Source organism: Vicugna pacos, chromosome 18 (assembly GCF_048564905.1).
Source record: "Vicugna pacos chromosome 18, VicPac4, whole genome shotgun sequence".
Taxonomy (NCBI): domain Eukaryota; kingdom Metazoa; phylum Chordata; class Mammalia; order Artiodactyla; family Camelidae; genus Vicugna; species Vicugna pacos.
Genome location: NC_133004.1, coordinates 15,735,005 through 15,750,644, shown reverse-complemented (window position 1 = coordinate 15,750,644; position 15,640 = coordinate 15,735,005). Strand labels below are relative to the sequence as shown.

General features: G+C 47.9%; 1 protein-coding gene across 5 annotated transcripts in view; it reads left to right on the top strand.

Moving 5' to 3' along the window:
- Nucleotides 1-14,167, top strand: part of METTL22 (methyltransferase 22, Kin17 lysine) — a 34,536-nt gene extending 20,369 nt beyond the window's left edge. Inside the window, exon 11 of one of the 5 annotated variants that reach the window (XM_072942251.1) lies at nt 14,083-14,167. In XM_072942251.1, coding sequence (XP_072798352.1) covers nt 14,083-14,118 — 36 coding nt within the window. In that variant the 3' untranslated portion in view covers nt 14,119-14,167. Of the gene's footprint in view, nt 1-1,067; nt 1,195-14,082 lie in introns of those variants that run through there. The other 4 variants (XM_072942253.1, XM_072942248.1, XM_072942254.1 and 1 more) reach the window with 4 other exon arrangements.
- The last annotated feature ends 1,473 nt before the right edge of the window (nt 14,168-15,640 follow it).

The following is a 15,640-nucleotide window of genomic DNA, read 5'->3' as shown; positions in this document are numbered from 1 at the left end:
AGTCTCTACCTATCCATGTAAATAAAAAATCCTGTGTGTTAAGCTGTCCTGCCACACCAGCTGGGCAAAGAGCAAATTTGAAAATTCAATACTGCATACGCCTGCCTTAAATTCCAGGCTCCGTGTTGTACACAGAGGTCACTTTGGAGGACCCAGGTGGCCCTCAGAGGAATAGGCAAGTCACCCTCCACACCGCTGGCAGGGGAGACTGCTGCCCGGGGAAACGATCTGAGTCCAGGCACTCACACAGGGCGGGGCTGAAAGTGGGAAGTCGTGCCTGCCTGTCTGCGGTGGAGCCATCACGCGGGGCTGACAGGGGGTGGGCAGGCAGACCCTGGTCCTTGTGACTCTGATACAAGGTATCCTGCTGGGAGACCCAGCTTGCTGCGCCTGCATCAAGGTGACCTATGGGCATCTGGGCTCTGGCGTGCAGCGGCCATTCGTGCCCCCAGTGGGTCTCAAGGCAGAGGTGCTGTGTGCCTGGGTGCTGGTCCTCCCGATGTGATGATGACACTGTGCGTGCTGTGTTCCCTGCGTGGCAGCCTTCTAGAAGGCTAAGTGAATGTGGCATTAGACCTCAGGAGTATGACTGCAAGGTTGAACCCAGCTCACAAGCCAAGGTGCTGAGCAAGTGGTGACACCACAGACGGTGGAAGCAGACAGTGGTTCAACCCTGGTCCCAGCTAGGACCAGGGAGGCCCCCCAGACTGCGCCGCTTCTCACACGCATGGTGTGCGGTGCCCCACAGCTGGTGTCTCCCGGGACTTGCTTATCCAGCACTGGCTGGTGATTCTGCCCACGGCACTGGGGCAGCCAATGGGTGGTTTTTATGTTACAGTCCCTCTACCAGCAGACTGAGAAATCAACCTGATGGTTTTTGCACTTTCACCCTCCGTTAAAACCACAAAGGGCAGGCTCAGCCCCTCAGACCAAAAAGAGACGTGTAGGCTTGGGTGATGGAAGAGGCCCAGGTTCTCGAGCACAGCCCCGATCTCTGTCCCCACACGGGGGCACTCTTCTTGTCAGACCAGTCTGGCATCCGGTGAGTGTGGTTTCTGTGCTGATAGGAAAATATCAACGGAACGATTGGAAAGAGCACGAGAAGCCAAGGAGGAAACAATACCACCATCAGTGATGAAGCTCACGGGAAATAAAGCTAAACGAAGAGCAATGTACAAATAAATCAATGGAAAACCCCATCTCTACTGATCGATAGATGCCTGCTCGAAATGGGTCTTGGTTTCCCATGGGGAGGACTTGGTGATTTTAAGCAGAGTTGTAATGATTAAAATCTAACTTGGTTCGTAAGGTGCCGCGTGTAGTAAAACCTTGCTTAACTAGAATTAGATTCATTAAACCTGCTTCCCCAATACTTCCAAGGCTCAAGCCACTGGGAGTTAAGCATAGGTCGGGGGCTTGAAAAAGAGTCACAGCACGTCAGCACCCTCCCGTATACCTAAACACCTGGACACCTGAGCAGTGAGGCGCCACCTAGAAAGATGGTGGCCTCAGGGGAGGAGAAAGCCTCACTTCGCACCTGGCCCGAGGAGAGTGCTGCTGTGGGAGATTCAGCCAGCTGTTCTCAACACCTTGCAGGTGTTAGCTCAGGAAATCCTCTGACTCCCACTTGACGGAGGGAGTATTGGCCCCACTTTACGGTTGGGTAAACGAAGGCATGGGGGCAGGGCAGAAAACTCTCTCAAGGCCCCATAGGTGGTAAGGGGTGGAGCCAGAATCTGAACCCAGGCAGTCTGGCTCTGGAGTGTGAGCACTCACCCACCAGGCTATCCATCCCTCCAAGTAACTTGCTTACCAAGGCACAGTTTATAAACGGCAGCTCTAAGGCACATGTTTCTACGTGGAAAGTTACACCCTGCACCATCAGGCATGGGTTAATCCTGGGCCCTGGGATTGAGGAAGCAGTCAACAAGAGACTTTGCCCCTTGCGCTGTACACACGTGCAGCTGACCCTTGAGCAGCGCAGGTTTGAACTGCACGGGCCCACTTACTCTTGGATATTTTTCAGTAGTGAATACGGCAGTGCAACACGGCCCGCGACAGGCTGGGTCCATGGATGTGGAGGAACAGTGGGTACAGGGTGCCGACTATTAATTATACTCAGATAAACTCCCACATTGTGCGTGTTGTTTTTACAACCAGTGTGGGTTATTTTTGTGTTTTTCTTTTTTACTGAAGATAAAGATAAAATTAAGTTCACGCACGCACACGTACATCCCAAATGCTGCCTCCTCAGATAACTAATACTAAGGCTCATTTGAACACAGATGTGGCTTGGTAGCCAATTTGGGAAAATAAAATAAATTTTGATCCAAAGAATCTAGAAAGGCCTAGAGAAACAGTTTCCGTGTGTGGAGGACAAGTCATCCCTCACGTGCATCTGGGGCTGCAAGACGCTGTGCTCCGTCCTCCTCCAGCTGAAACCCAGATGACAATGACACACAGAATGAGAGGACCCCGGACCATTTGCAGCTCCACACTGTCTAGCTTTCTTGGTCAGGAGTTTAGTGTGTTCAAGCCCAGGAGAGTGTGGCCACTGTCTGCACTAAAAGCTGAGTCTCATGGTAAATTTTATCCATGTCTCTAGCCCATTACTTTTTGAAAGAGAGCCCTAATGGACATGGCAGCAAACTGAAGGTGGGCATAAACCTGGCCACCACAGAGGTGGTGTGGGGGTGGAGTGACCCACACCTCTGAGCCTCTGCCCAGAGGCCCGAGAACTTTTGTGTAAGCAAGACCCTCTGTGTAACTAAACACCCCAAAACTTAGAGGCTTAAAGCACAAACATTTACCCTCCCACAGTTCCTGTGGGTCAGGAATCCAGGCTTGGCTTAACTGGGTGCCTCTGTCTCCAGCTGTCTCACGAGGCTGCAGTTAGGACGTCACCGGGGCTGCGGTCTCATCTGAGGGTTCCACTGAGAGAGGACCTACGTCCGTGCTCCCCCGTGTGGTTGCTGGCAGACTTCAGTTCCTCGCCGGCTATTGGTCTAAGGGCCTCCATTCTCCACTGGATGTTGATCAGAGATTTTTCTCATTCCCCTGCTCTTATGGGTGCAATGTTTGTTTCCCCACCAAATTCATATGTTTGAAGGCCTGACCCTCCAGTGTGGCCATCTTGGAGATGGAACCTCTCAGGAAGTAAGGACAAGTGAGGTCATGAGGGCAGGGCCCTGACCCAGAAGGATCAGCATCCTTTTAAGAAGAGACACCAGAGAGCTCACTCACTCTCCACATGCACTCAGGAAAGGCCATGTGAGCACAGCGAGAAGGCGGCCACCTGCAACCAAGGGGGAGCCCCCACCAGACACCAGCCCTGCTGGCATCTCCATCTCAGACTTCCCAGCCTCCAAACCATGAGGAAATACGTCTCTGCTATTTAAACCACCCAGTCCATGGTGTAACGTTGGCAGCCCTAGCCTACTCATACCCCTGCCACGTGGGGCTCTCCAGAGGGCAGCGGGAGATGTGACAGTGGCTTTATCACAGCAAGCACATGAGAGGAGTAGAGAGAGGACCGGCAGGACAGAAGTCAGTCTTTCTGTGACCATCTCAGACGTGACATTCCATCACTTCCGTCCTACTCAGTCCTTTAGAGTCGAGCCACCAAGTCCAGCCCACACAGAAGGGCAGGGGACTACACAAGGGTGGAAACCCCTGAAGGTAGGATCATACAGGCCGTCTCAGAGGCTGGAAGGGAGGGGCAAGCCGGCCGGCAAGGAAGGACAGCAGCCTGACGGGGTCTAACAGTCACAGCTGACTCCCATCCGGGTGCCAGCCTACCCAAGTCTGCTCGTTTTCTCGTCCACCTCCTTGTGTGGACTGAGATTCATTCCCAAGTGATTTGGGGGGTACAGGAAGAGGAGGGGCTGCGGGTGACACCCCACTTCCCTGCTTGGGTGATGTGTCTTCCAACAGGATGTGACTTACGAAAACCCACTCCTGCCCCCAAGGAGAATTCCCTAATGCCTGTGTTTCTTTGTTACACCATGTTTCCCAAAGCACGGCAGGTTATGACACCAGTGGTACCCAGGAGGTTTTAAGTGAGAAAAATTTTTTAAGTTTATCCTCTTGATATGTATGTAATAGGATGTTATTTCCAAGGATTAATTTAAGTGGTCCTCTCCTCCACCCCAGCTCCCTACATTCTTTTTTTTTAACATTTTTAAAATTGAGGTATAATTGATGTATAATATTATATTAGTTTCAGGTGTGCAACATAGTGATGCAATGGTTTTATAGATTATACTCCATGTAAAGTTAGTATAAAATATTAGCTCTGTTCCCTGTGCTGTACAGTATATCCTTGCAGCTTATTTATTTTGTACATAGTAGTTTGTACCTCTCAGCCCCCTACCCCAACCTTGTCCCTCCCCTCTTCCCAACCACTAATTTTTTCTCTGTATCTGGGAGTCTGTTTATTTTGTGTTATATTCATCTGTTTGTTCTATTTTTTTAGATTCCACATATAAGTGATATCATACAGTGTCTTTCTCTGTCTGACTTATTTCACTAAGCATGGTCCCTTCAAAATCCATCCATGTTGTTGCCAATTACCTTCTTTATGGCTGAGTAGTATTCCATTGTATATATACCACATCTTCTTTATCCAGTCATCGGTTGATGGACACTTAGGTTGCTTCCATGTCTTAGCTATTGTAAATAGTGCTGCTATGAATATTGGGGTGCCCAAATTCTTTTATTCATACCCTGAGGGCCTTTTCCCTCCTCTCCAGGCTTGGACAGGTAAACCTCAGGTGCCAACTACAGTACCAACTATTGGGACCGCAAAGCTTAGGCTCCAGCATAGCCAGTGGCCAAGTGGGGGAGAGACGGATTCTGATGTGAGCCTGCAGCGTGAAGTTCTCTGCTTCAGAGAAAACAGCTCTGTGGGCTGGGGAGACAGAGATGGGAAGGAAACCCAGGAAGCCACAGCTAGAGGAGCAGCCAGCCCGTCCCGCCCCTTCATCCGCTGTGAGGGCTGCTCCTCTGGGCCCTGGGGCGGCCCCAGGCCCAACCGTGACTCCTTGATTTCAGGCCCCCGGCCTCCAGAACTGTGCGAGAACACATCTCTGTTGTTTTAAGTCCCCCGGTTTGTGGTACTTTGTTATGGCGGCCCTGGGGAACTAGTACAGGAGCTAAGGGACGTGCTCCGTGAAATACAAACTAAGTTGCAGAGAAACTGCAAGTGCAGAAGCTGCAGGCGACAGGAAGCAGAGAGGAAGCCTGGGGGTCAGCCTCTGAGCGCCCCACCCTGCTCCTCAGCCTCAGAAAAAACGCCTCCTTCCCCTAGGTGTGCACTCCACCTGGCTGGAGGGTACTGTGAGGCCTTGGGAAATACTTCTTCAGCATGCATTTACGGGGGAAGCTCTTCCCGCTGTGAACACATGCACATCCTTGTGGCTTTGGGGACTTGTCTTTCAGGCCATCACCAATAGTGCGAGAAAAGCCTCCACCGTGAGTTCACTGCGTAAAACCCAAACCCCTTTGTGGGGCCCCAGGCTCCGGAGGTCTGGCCCCTGCCAACCTTCCCAGCCCATTCTGCCCACCTGCTGAATACAGGACTCCCTCCTCTTAGCCTGGATGCCCGCCACCACCTGAAACCACCCAGGCCCTCCCCTTTGTCTCTTTTGACTTTTTCTGTCCAGTAGGAAGAGAACCCAAAGGGGTGCCGTGTTTTTGCTTTGTAGGACATGAACTGAATTTGTGTCTAGCACGGCAGTTTTCTCTCACCATTTTTCCAGCTGACTAGAAATCCCTGGTTTTCGTCTTCTCTTTTGAACCAGCTCATCCTGCATCATCCCTCCTTAGTGAATTAAATGAGATTCTGCCACATGCTCGCTGTCAGTTTGAAGAAAATTACATTTTCACGGTTTGAGAATTATCACCTTGATGGGATGGATAAGTGCTACAAAGGAAAATAAGGCCATGGAGGGGCCAGAAGAGCGTTAGTGAAGGGGGGTGATGGGGGCGGGTGCTGAAGAGAGTGGAGCCAGCCGTGCAGAGGAAGGAACGGAGGAGGGAATTAATGACCTGCCTGGGAGTCAGAGCTTTCTGGGTTCCCTGCTCTTCCCCAACCAGTGGTGAAGACCAGGGACGGAGCTAGTTCCTGGAGCCTGGAGGCCCTTGTCTCCTCCCCCAGGTTCCAAAGCCAGAGGAGGCAGGCCCTCACCAGGCACCACACCTCCAGGCTGGTTCCCTCTTGCCGCGAGGTGGCGCCCCAGCCTCGCGAATGAATGGGACCTGCAGCAAGGAATCCAGGGCAAAGTCACCCTTGGCCACTGGCTGCCAAGAGACACTGGGACTCTCTCTGCACTCAACCTGCTATACATTATCTGATGGCTTGTTAGTTCTGAGAGCAGCCATTACCCAGCTAGCCCCACACCCTAAACGTCAAACCCCCACGTTTTTAAAGCACTTACCATTGCTCTCATTTATCAGCATTCCAACCCTGAACCCACTTTAAAGGTAGGTAAGCTGAGGCTTGAAGAGCACACGCAGGCTGTCCAAGGTCACAGGACTAGGAAGTAACAAGGGCGATCTCTAAGTGCAGATCTGCCTGACTCTGTAGCCAGCATTCTTACAGTTACCCCCTACCCAGGGTGGGGACTGTTTGAAGGCAAGCAGGAGCCCTGTGGATCGGAGACTATGCTGTACCATTGTGCTGAGACAGATCGAGGGTTTGACATGTCAGGACTGAGACATGATTCTGCCTTAGGCTTTAGGAAGCAATGGAAATTGGAGCCATACCAAAGCATTTTTAGGGGGCAGGACTGTCTGGACTAAGAAGGAGGAGTCAAGCTCAGAAATGGATTCTGTGGGCAGGGCATGGAGTTTCCAGCTTCCAGCTTACTGAGAAGAGAGCCTGGAACTGATGGTTTGGATGCTGGAGCCAGGGACCAAAGGAACTGAGCCTCCTTCCCGCTCCCTCTTTCAGTGGAGCCTCCTGAAAGGCAATAAAGCTTAGTGGTTAGAGCATGGCACCTGGTGTCTGACCTGGGCTCAAGCCAGCCCCAGCACTCACTTGTCAGAGCCTCAGCATTTGTGTCTATGGAAGATTGTACTTGTAATGCATGTAAAGCACATAGCACATAACCTGGTTCAGGAGAGAGGTGCACAAGGTGGGGGTCATCATTATCATCTTCATCACCACCACCATCATCACCACCATCATCATATCATTATCACCATCAACATTATCCTCATCAGTATTAATTATTCACTGTTGCATTTCTGTTAACCGCCTGTCTCAGTAGGGGATGGCAACTCCCCAAGCAGCCACCTTGCTCAACAGTTAATGATGGTAAAACAATTTCACCTGTCTAATCACTTCACCTAAGTGTTATTTGACTGACAGGATGGGTTATTTTGGGGAGGAAAAAAAAGTCCTTCAAGCTCTTGAGTGCACCATCCCTGAAAGGTTTCCATGACAACGCACACCTAAATGTTCCAGGGGGAGGGCAGCCACATGCAGAAGAGTCAGAACTAAAATTAAGAAATGGGGAGAGGGGTCCCCACACTCCTGATGTTTTTCGGACTATGTTTGTACAACCCTGGACAAGATGTTTTACCTCGGAGATCTCTTGTTTTTATTGAAGTATAGTTCATTTACAATGTCATGTTAGTTTCTGGTCTATAGCACGGTGATTCAGTTATACATATATATATTCTTTTTCATATTTTTCATTATAGGCTATTATAGGTATTGAATATAGTTCCCTGTGCTGTACAGTAGGACCTTGTTGTTAATCTATTTTATATATACTAGTTAATATCTGTAAATCCCAAACTCCCAATTTATCCCTCCACTCCCCTCTTTCCCTGCCGGTAACCATAACTTTGTTTTTTATGACTGTGAGTCTCTTTCTGTTTTGTAAATAAATTCATTTGTGTCATTGTTTTAGATTGCGCATAGAAGTGATATCATATGGTATTTTTCTTTGTCTTTCTGGCTTGCTTCACTTAATATTAATATGACAATCTTCAGGTCCATCCATGTTGCTGCAAGTGGCATTATTTTATTCTTTTTTATGACTGAGTAGTAGTCCAATGGGTATATATACCACATCTTCTTTATCCAGTCATTTGTCAATGGACATTTAGGTTGCTTCCATGTCTTCTCTGCCGTAAATAGTGCTGCTCTGAGCATTGAGGTGCATGTATCTTTTTGAATTAGAGTTTTCTCCAGATATATGTCCAGGAGTGGGATTGCTGGATCATAGGGTAACTCTATTTTTAATTTTTTAAGGAATCTCCATACTGTTTTCCATAGTGGCTGCACCAAACTACATTCCCGCCAACAGTGTAGGAGGGGTTTATCTCTTCTTAAACCTCACCACAACCCTCGAGGGGTAAATACTATCATTCTTACCCCCCATTTTACAGATGAAGAAACTGAGACTCAGCGAGGCTAAAACTTGCCCAAGGTCAGTCTTGTCAAACTAGAGGAGTTACAGCCAGGCAGGGTTTCTCAGCCTCAGTACTACTGACATTCTGAGCCAGACGCTTCTCTGTCGTGGGCCTGCCCTGTGCACTGTGGATGTGTAGCTGCATCCTGGCCTCCACCCAGCAGATGCCAGTAGCACCTCCCTCCTCTTCCAGTCGTGACTACCCAGACTGTCTCCACACAAGGTCAGACGTCCCTGCAGGTCACCCCGGGGCTGGGTTAATAGTCATTCCCTACGCTTGTCCGGCTACGTGTACAGGGTTCTTCCACAGAACCTGTCTCTTGGGATCGCATGTGATCATGTGACCCTAAGGTCCTTAGTGGAGGATCCTGGAACCCTGGGTCAGGCCCAGTGCCCGAGTCAGGGGAGGGCCGGGGGAAATCAGGGTGAAACTCAACCGTCTAACCTTCTCACTGGGCAGACAAGTCTTGCAGTGTCTCCTCTTTTTATGGGCAAGGAAATTGAGGGTCAGAGAAGGGGAGGGACCCCCAGGGGTCCTGCAGCCTGTGACTGGCGGGGCTGGGTGGGCACTCAGGTGGGTCTGACTCGAGCGTGGGTGGCTTCCACTCTAGCTTCTCAGGACTCCAGATCCCAAAAGTCACCTTGGTTCCCGCAGAACCACCCAGCTCGGCTGACTGTGCTGCATCACAGACTTGAGGGTAGGCCGATGCAGCCTGGAGTCAGAGGCATCCCCACTCAGGACCAGCATGGCAGAGACATCAGGCCCTCAGTGACACATGGGAGAGTGGCGTGGGGGGAGGGCTGTCACCGGCCTGCGGTTACAGAGGAAGGTGGAGGATATTTCAGTGAAAGTCGCTGTGGTGCGGTGACCCTCGTAAGGAGGGTGGGCCTGACGTGGTCTCCCTAGCTGTATATACGCACAACCAGCAAGCAGAAACCATCATCCATCCCCATTTAGAAAGCTGAGGCTCAGAGAGTCACACAACAGGGCAGCAACAGCCAGTCTGGGACTGGAACCCTGGCAAACCCAGCTAAGGAGCCGCTCCCAGGAGCTGGCATGTGGTCTGGCACCTTCCAGGCAAGGCTCCTCCCTCCACTGCCTCTGAGTCCAGCAGAACAAGCGTTTGCATGGGCTTCATGTCTGCCAACTCCCAGGGACTGCTGAGACTCGTTTTCACAAAGACATTTTCCTTGGGAAAGAAAGGTATTTGAAACCTCAGTTAAGCAAATGTCTGCTTCCCACAAAATCTGGATCTTTATGGTGTGTTCAATTCAGGAAGAAAAATAAATAAAAAGGATACTGTTGACAACAAAACCACAACTGACTGCTAGACAGCCATCGGAAAGAAGACTGGAACCTAGCAAAAAAGATTGTCTTCAGCTAGAAACATGAAGAGGGAACCACAGCAGGATGGTAGCAGGGGGGTGCTCTGGATATAATTGGGCCCCATCACTCCCGGGGTGGGCGGCCCACGAGCTGAAGAATAATTCAGTTGCAGAGGCCCTCCCACAGCAGTGAGAGCTCTGAGGTCTCCCAGCCCAGGGTCCCGGCATTGGGAGGAGGAGACCCCAGGACATCTGTTTTTGAAGGCCAGTGGGGCTTAGCCCCAGAAGCCCCATGGGACTGGGGGAAACAGAGACCTCATTCTCTTGGGAAGTGTACACGGAATCTCGCATGTGCCAGGTCCAAGGGCAGAGGCAGTGATTTCATAGGAACATGGGTCAGACCTGCCTGCTGGTTTTGGAGGGTCTCCTGGGGACGTAGGGGATGGCTGTGGCTCACTCAGGGCACATAAATTGACAAAAATTAAAGATAAGGAGAAAATATTAAAATCAGCAAGAGAAAAGCAACAAACAACACACAAGGGAATTCCCGTAAGGTTATCAGCTGATTTTCAGCAGGCACTCTGCTGGCCAGACAGGAGTGGCAGGATGTACTTAAAGTGATGAAGGGGGAAAACCGACAACCAAGAATACTCTATCCAGCAAGGCTGTCATTCAGATTTGATGGAGAAATCAAAAGCTTCACAGAATTCAGCACCACCAAACCAGCTTTACAACAAATGTTAAAGGAACTTGTCTAGTCATCAAACCATAAGAAAAGAGAATAAAAAGAAGAAAGAGGAAAAAAAGACCTACGAAAGATTGCTTTGGCAATTTGGGGTCTTTTATGGTTCCATATAAATTTTGGAATTGTTTGTTCTAGTTCTGTGGAAAATGTCATGAGCATTTTGACAGGGGTTGCATTGGCTCTATAGATTGCTTTGGGTAGCACAGCCATTTTGATGTTGATTCTTCCTATGCAAGAGCACAAGATAGCTTTCCATTTCCTTGTATCATTTTCAATTTCCTTCATCAATGTTTTACAGTTTTCAGAGTATAGGTAACTTCCTTGGTTAAGTTTATTTCTAGATATTTTGTTGTTTTTGATACAATGGAAATGTTTTTGCCAGTTATAAAATTCTGGTTTTTGAAGTGGAAAAAAAAAGTGAATGAAGGGCTGCAAATGGCGAAATAGCCTTCTCTTCTATGGGTGAGTTGTGTTCCATTGCATACATATGCTGCATCTTCTTCATCCATTCATTTATTGATGTGCACTTATGATGCTTCCATATCTTGGCAATTATAAATAATGTTGCTGTTAATAGCAGGGTGTATATAGCTTTTTGAATTAATTCTTATTTGGTGGTTGGCTTTATTCCTTTGATAACTATGTAAGTTTAAAAAGCTAAAGCTCTGAACATTCTTAGAAACAATGAATAGTAGATATATGTAAATTTTTTAAATGTGCAGTATATTGTATATACGTATTTACATGCAATGCATTGTATATGTGCAGTCAAATTGTAATAAAACTGAAAAATGAAAAAAAAAGTATACTGTTTCCTCCAATTTGTTTCAGTTCAATTAGACACATATTGAGCGCTACTCTGTGCTCGGACCCAGCATAGGATGAGGAGTTGGGCTCAGGGCCTGTCCCCAAGGGGCTCACTGGCCAGAGGAGACCCTGAAATACATTATTTAGCAGCCTGATGTCTGGCACATAGTAGATGATCGGCCAACAGATTGAAGTGTGGAAGAATAAATGAGTACGTAAATGAGTGAATAAATGAAAACTTGATTCAGCTAATGATTTCATGATTGAATGACGGAATTAATGAAGTTGATGAGGGCTGTGAAAGAGGTGAGCACAGACTCTGTGGGCTGGGTAGGGTGGAATTTAAAGCCTTAGCAGTGGTCCCAGATGATGATGATGATGGAGAAGGAGAAGGAGGGAAAAAAATCCAGAAAAATTCAGGGCACTGACACCACCAAATGCTGAACATGGAGCAGCAGAAACTCTCATTCATTGCTGGTGAGAAAGCAAAATGGTACGGCCACTATGGAAGACAATTTGGTGGTTTCTTAGAAAACTAAACATACTCTTACTATACAATCCAGCGCCTATTTACCCCAGTAAGTTGAAAACTTATGTCCACACCAAACCCTGTACACAAATATTTACAGCTGTTTCTGCCAAAACTTGGAAGCAGCCAAGATGTCCTTTAGTAGATGAATAGGTAAATAAACTGTGGTCCATCCAGACAATGGAATATTATTCCTCACTAAAAAACAAATAAGCTGTCAAGCCATGAAAAGAAATGGAAGAAACTTAAATGCATATTACTAAGGGAAAGAAGCCAGTCCGAAAAGACTGCATACTATATGTGATGCCAACTGTATGACATTCTGGAAAAGGCAAAACTGTGGAGGCAGTAAAAAGATTAGTGGTTTCCAGGCGCACAGAGGACTTTCAGGGCGGTGAAAATATACGGTGAAATAACATATGGACCCATCTTATTACACATTTGTCCAAACCCATGGCATGTACACCACCAAGAGGGAACTGTAATGTGAACTGTGGACTTTGGGTGAAAATGACGTGTCAGTGGAGGTTCATCAGTTGTGATTAATGTACCGCCTGGTGGGGGATGTGGATAACAGGGTGAGGGGTGACTGTCTGTGTAAAGGCGGGCAGTGTATGGAAATCTGTGTATTCCCCTCAGTTTTGCTATGAACCTGTGAAATTACTCCAAAAACATAAAGGAAAAAAAGTAAGGGAAAAAAACACTTAGCAGTGGTCAAAGATGATGCTGACGGTGATGGGGAAGGAGGAGGAGGAGCCACCACTGACGCCCTGCCCAGCGTTACCTATTCTCTGCATGCTCACCTGTCTTGTCACTGTGTGACACTCAGCCCTGCTCAACCCAAAAGGGACAAGCTGGAAGCGACAAGGAGTTGCCACCCTGAGCAGGTGTTCACACTGGCTCCCGGCGTTCCCTGGGGTCTGTTTCTGGACTGTGACAGTGATGATTTGAAGATGTTCATAATAACGGCTAATATCTACATGCCGTCCACTCCACTACGTGCTCTCCAACGTTTCTCCCACTGAACACCCAGGGGACCCGGATCATGCAGGCATCCTCATCACCAGCCCCATCTCACAGATGAAGAGCTCAGGCTCGGAGAACTTAAGCTGTCTGTAGAAAGTCATTCCCCTCTTAATTGTCACAGCAAGGATACGAACCCAGAACTCTGTGACACCAGGGTCTGAGGATGGAATCACTAAGCACACCGTCTCCTGATTTTCATCTTCTGTTGCCTGTAGGGAGGAGAGGGGAGGATGAGGGGAGAAAGGACTTTGGATCTGCTGGCCCCGGGAGAAGTTTGATCTCAGTTTGGGTTTTCTCTTCAGTGAAGTTTCAGCAGGGAGTTGTCGGGGCCAAGTAATAAAGTACCTACCGCTGGCCAAATACTGTCCTCAGAGATCTCAGAAAAGACCTAAATGCTTGGCTGTTTCTCCAGTGTGAGGATACGAGGGGGAACCACACCCCCCCATCCGACCCCCTGACAGGCCCTTGTATGTGTCAGCGAGAACTGGGGTGAATATGAGGCTGTCTCGGTCACAAGAGGAAGGGGCCTCGTTACGCATTAAGTTCCTTCCATGTTCTCGGAACTACCTAACGTTATCTAGTGCAGGATTTCTCAACCTTGGTACTGTTGACATTTTGAGCAGGATAATTGTTTGTTGTCAGGGAGCTGCCTTGTGCACTTCCTGCCTCAGGGAAGCCCTGCAGAGCGTGGGGGTGGCACTGAGGGGTGACACGGTCCCCCTGTCATTTCAGTGTGTCCTAAGCTAGCAGCAGGACTGCACTGTCTGTCTCTCTGAGGCTGGCAGCTCTGAAGGGCCCAGTCATCACAAGGACTGCAGAATAAAGCTGTCCCTGTCTTACCTGTCACTCAGATAAGGAAAGCTGGAGGCCGCGGGTCTAACAGGAGCCCAGCGCATGGGACGAAATGCATGGGAATCAGCGTAAGGAAAGCGCACCTCGGCTTCCTCTTGGCATTCAGGCCTCAGCCTGCATGTCCCAGCCTTCAGGGCTGACGTACCTGCCGTGACCCTGGGCACACTTCCCTATTTTCTGTTTCTATCAGAGCACTTATTGTCAGGAACTAGCTTCCTTATTTACACGTTGGCCTTTTAAATTATTTATTTATTTATTTACTTACTTATTTATTTTCATGGAGGTACTGGGGATTGAACCCAGGACCTCATGCATGCTAAGCACGCACTCTACCACTGAGCTCTACCCTCCTCCCATGTTTGCCCTTTTTTTAGATGCTGCCTCCCAGCACCAGCATGGACGCCCCATAGGGCAGGACTTCGAATCCCCAGTGAGGAGCGGCTCATCACCTGGCACACAGTAGGTGCTAAATGCGTATTTGTTGACTGACTGAATGAACGAATGAACAGATAAGTTCCTAAACGAGTGAATGAATGAGCTCTGGCCAATCCCTCGCAGTCGGGTGGGGAACTCGGTGAAACTAGTAGCAACCACAGCTGCCAGTGTTGGATACCCACCAGGGGCCAGGAATGCCCTTCTCTCATTTACCCCAGACGATGGGAGATACTGTTTTCTTACTGTGGCAGGATACACATAACATAACAACATTTGCCATCTTAACAATTTTAAAGTGTATAAGTCAATAGCTTTAAGCACAGTCACAGTGTTGTGCAACCATCACCACTATCTAGTTCCAGAACTTTTTCATCACCCTAAATGGAAACTCCATATCCATTAAGCAGCCACTCCCCATGCCCACCACCTCCAAACCCTGGAAACCACCAGTCCGCTTCTTAACCTGATGGATTTACCTATTCTGGACATTTCACATAAGTGGAACCATACAGTATGTGGTCTTTTGTCTTCAAGATTCATCCACATTGTAACAAGTGTCAGCATTTCATTCCTTTGCATAACTGAATAATGCTCCGTTGTATGGACGTACCCCAGTTTGTTTATCCATTCATCAGCTGACGGACATTTGGATTGTTTGCACTTTTGGCTGTTGTGAAGTAGTGCTGCTATGCTTATTCACATGCAAGTTTTTGTTTGAACACCTGTTTTCAATTCTTATCGATGTCTACCTAGGAGTAGAATTGCTGAGTCATATGAAAATTCTATGTTTAATTTATTAAGAAACCACCAAACTGTTTTCCATAGTGGCTGCTCATTTCACATGTCCATCAGCAGTGTATGAGGGTTCCAGTATCTCCACATCATTGTCAACACTACTTTTCCATTTTTAAATCCTGGCCATCCTAGTGAGTGGTGAAGTGGTATCAAACTGCAGTTTTGATTTGATGACTAATGATGTTGAGCATCTTTTCACATGCTTGTTGGCCACTCATATATCGTCTTTGCAGAAATGTCCATTCAAGTCCTTTGCCGACTTTTGAATTGGATTCTTTGTCTTTTTGTTGTTGAGTTGTAAGATTCTTTATATATTCTGGGTACTAGGCTCTTTTTTGATATATGATTTGCAGATATTTTCTCCCATTCTGTGGGTTGCCTTTTCACTCTCTTGTAGTGTCCTTTGATGCATAAAAGTTTTTAATGCTGATGAATTCCAATTTATCTATTTTTTTCTTTTGTTTCTTATGCTTTTGGTATCATATTTAAGAAGCCATCACCAAATCCAAGGTCATAAAGATTTACCCCTGTGTTTTCTTCTAAGAGTTTTATAGTTTTAAGACTTAATGTTTGGGTCTTTGGTCCATTATGAGTTAATTTTTGTATATGATTTGAGGTAAAAGTCCAACTTGATTCTTTTACGTGTGGATATTGTGGTAGATACTTTAATTATCCACTTTACAGATAAAAGAACAGAGGCTG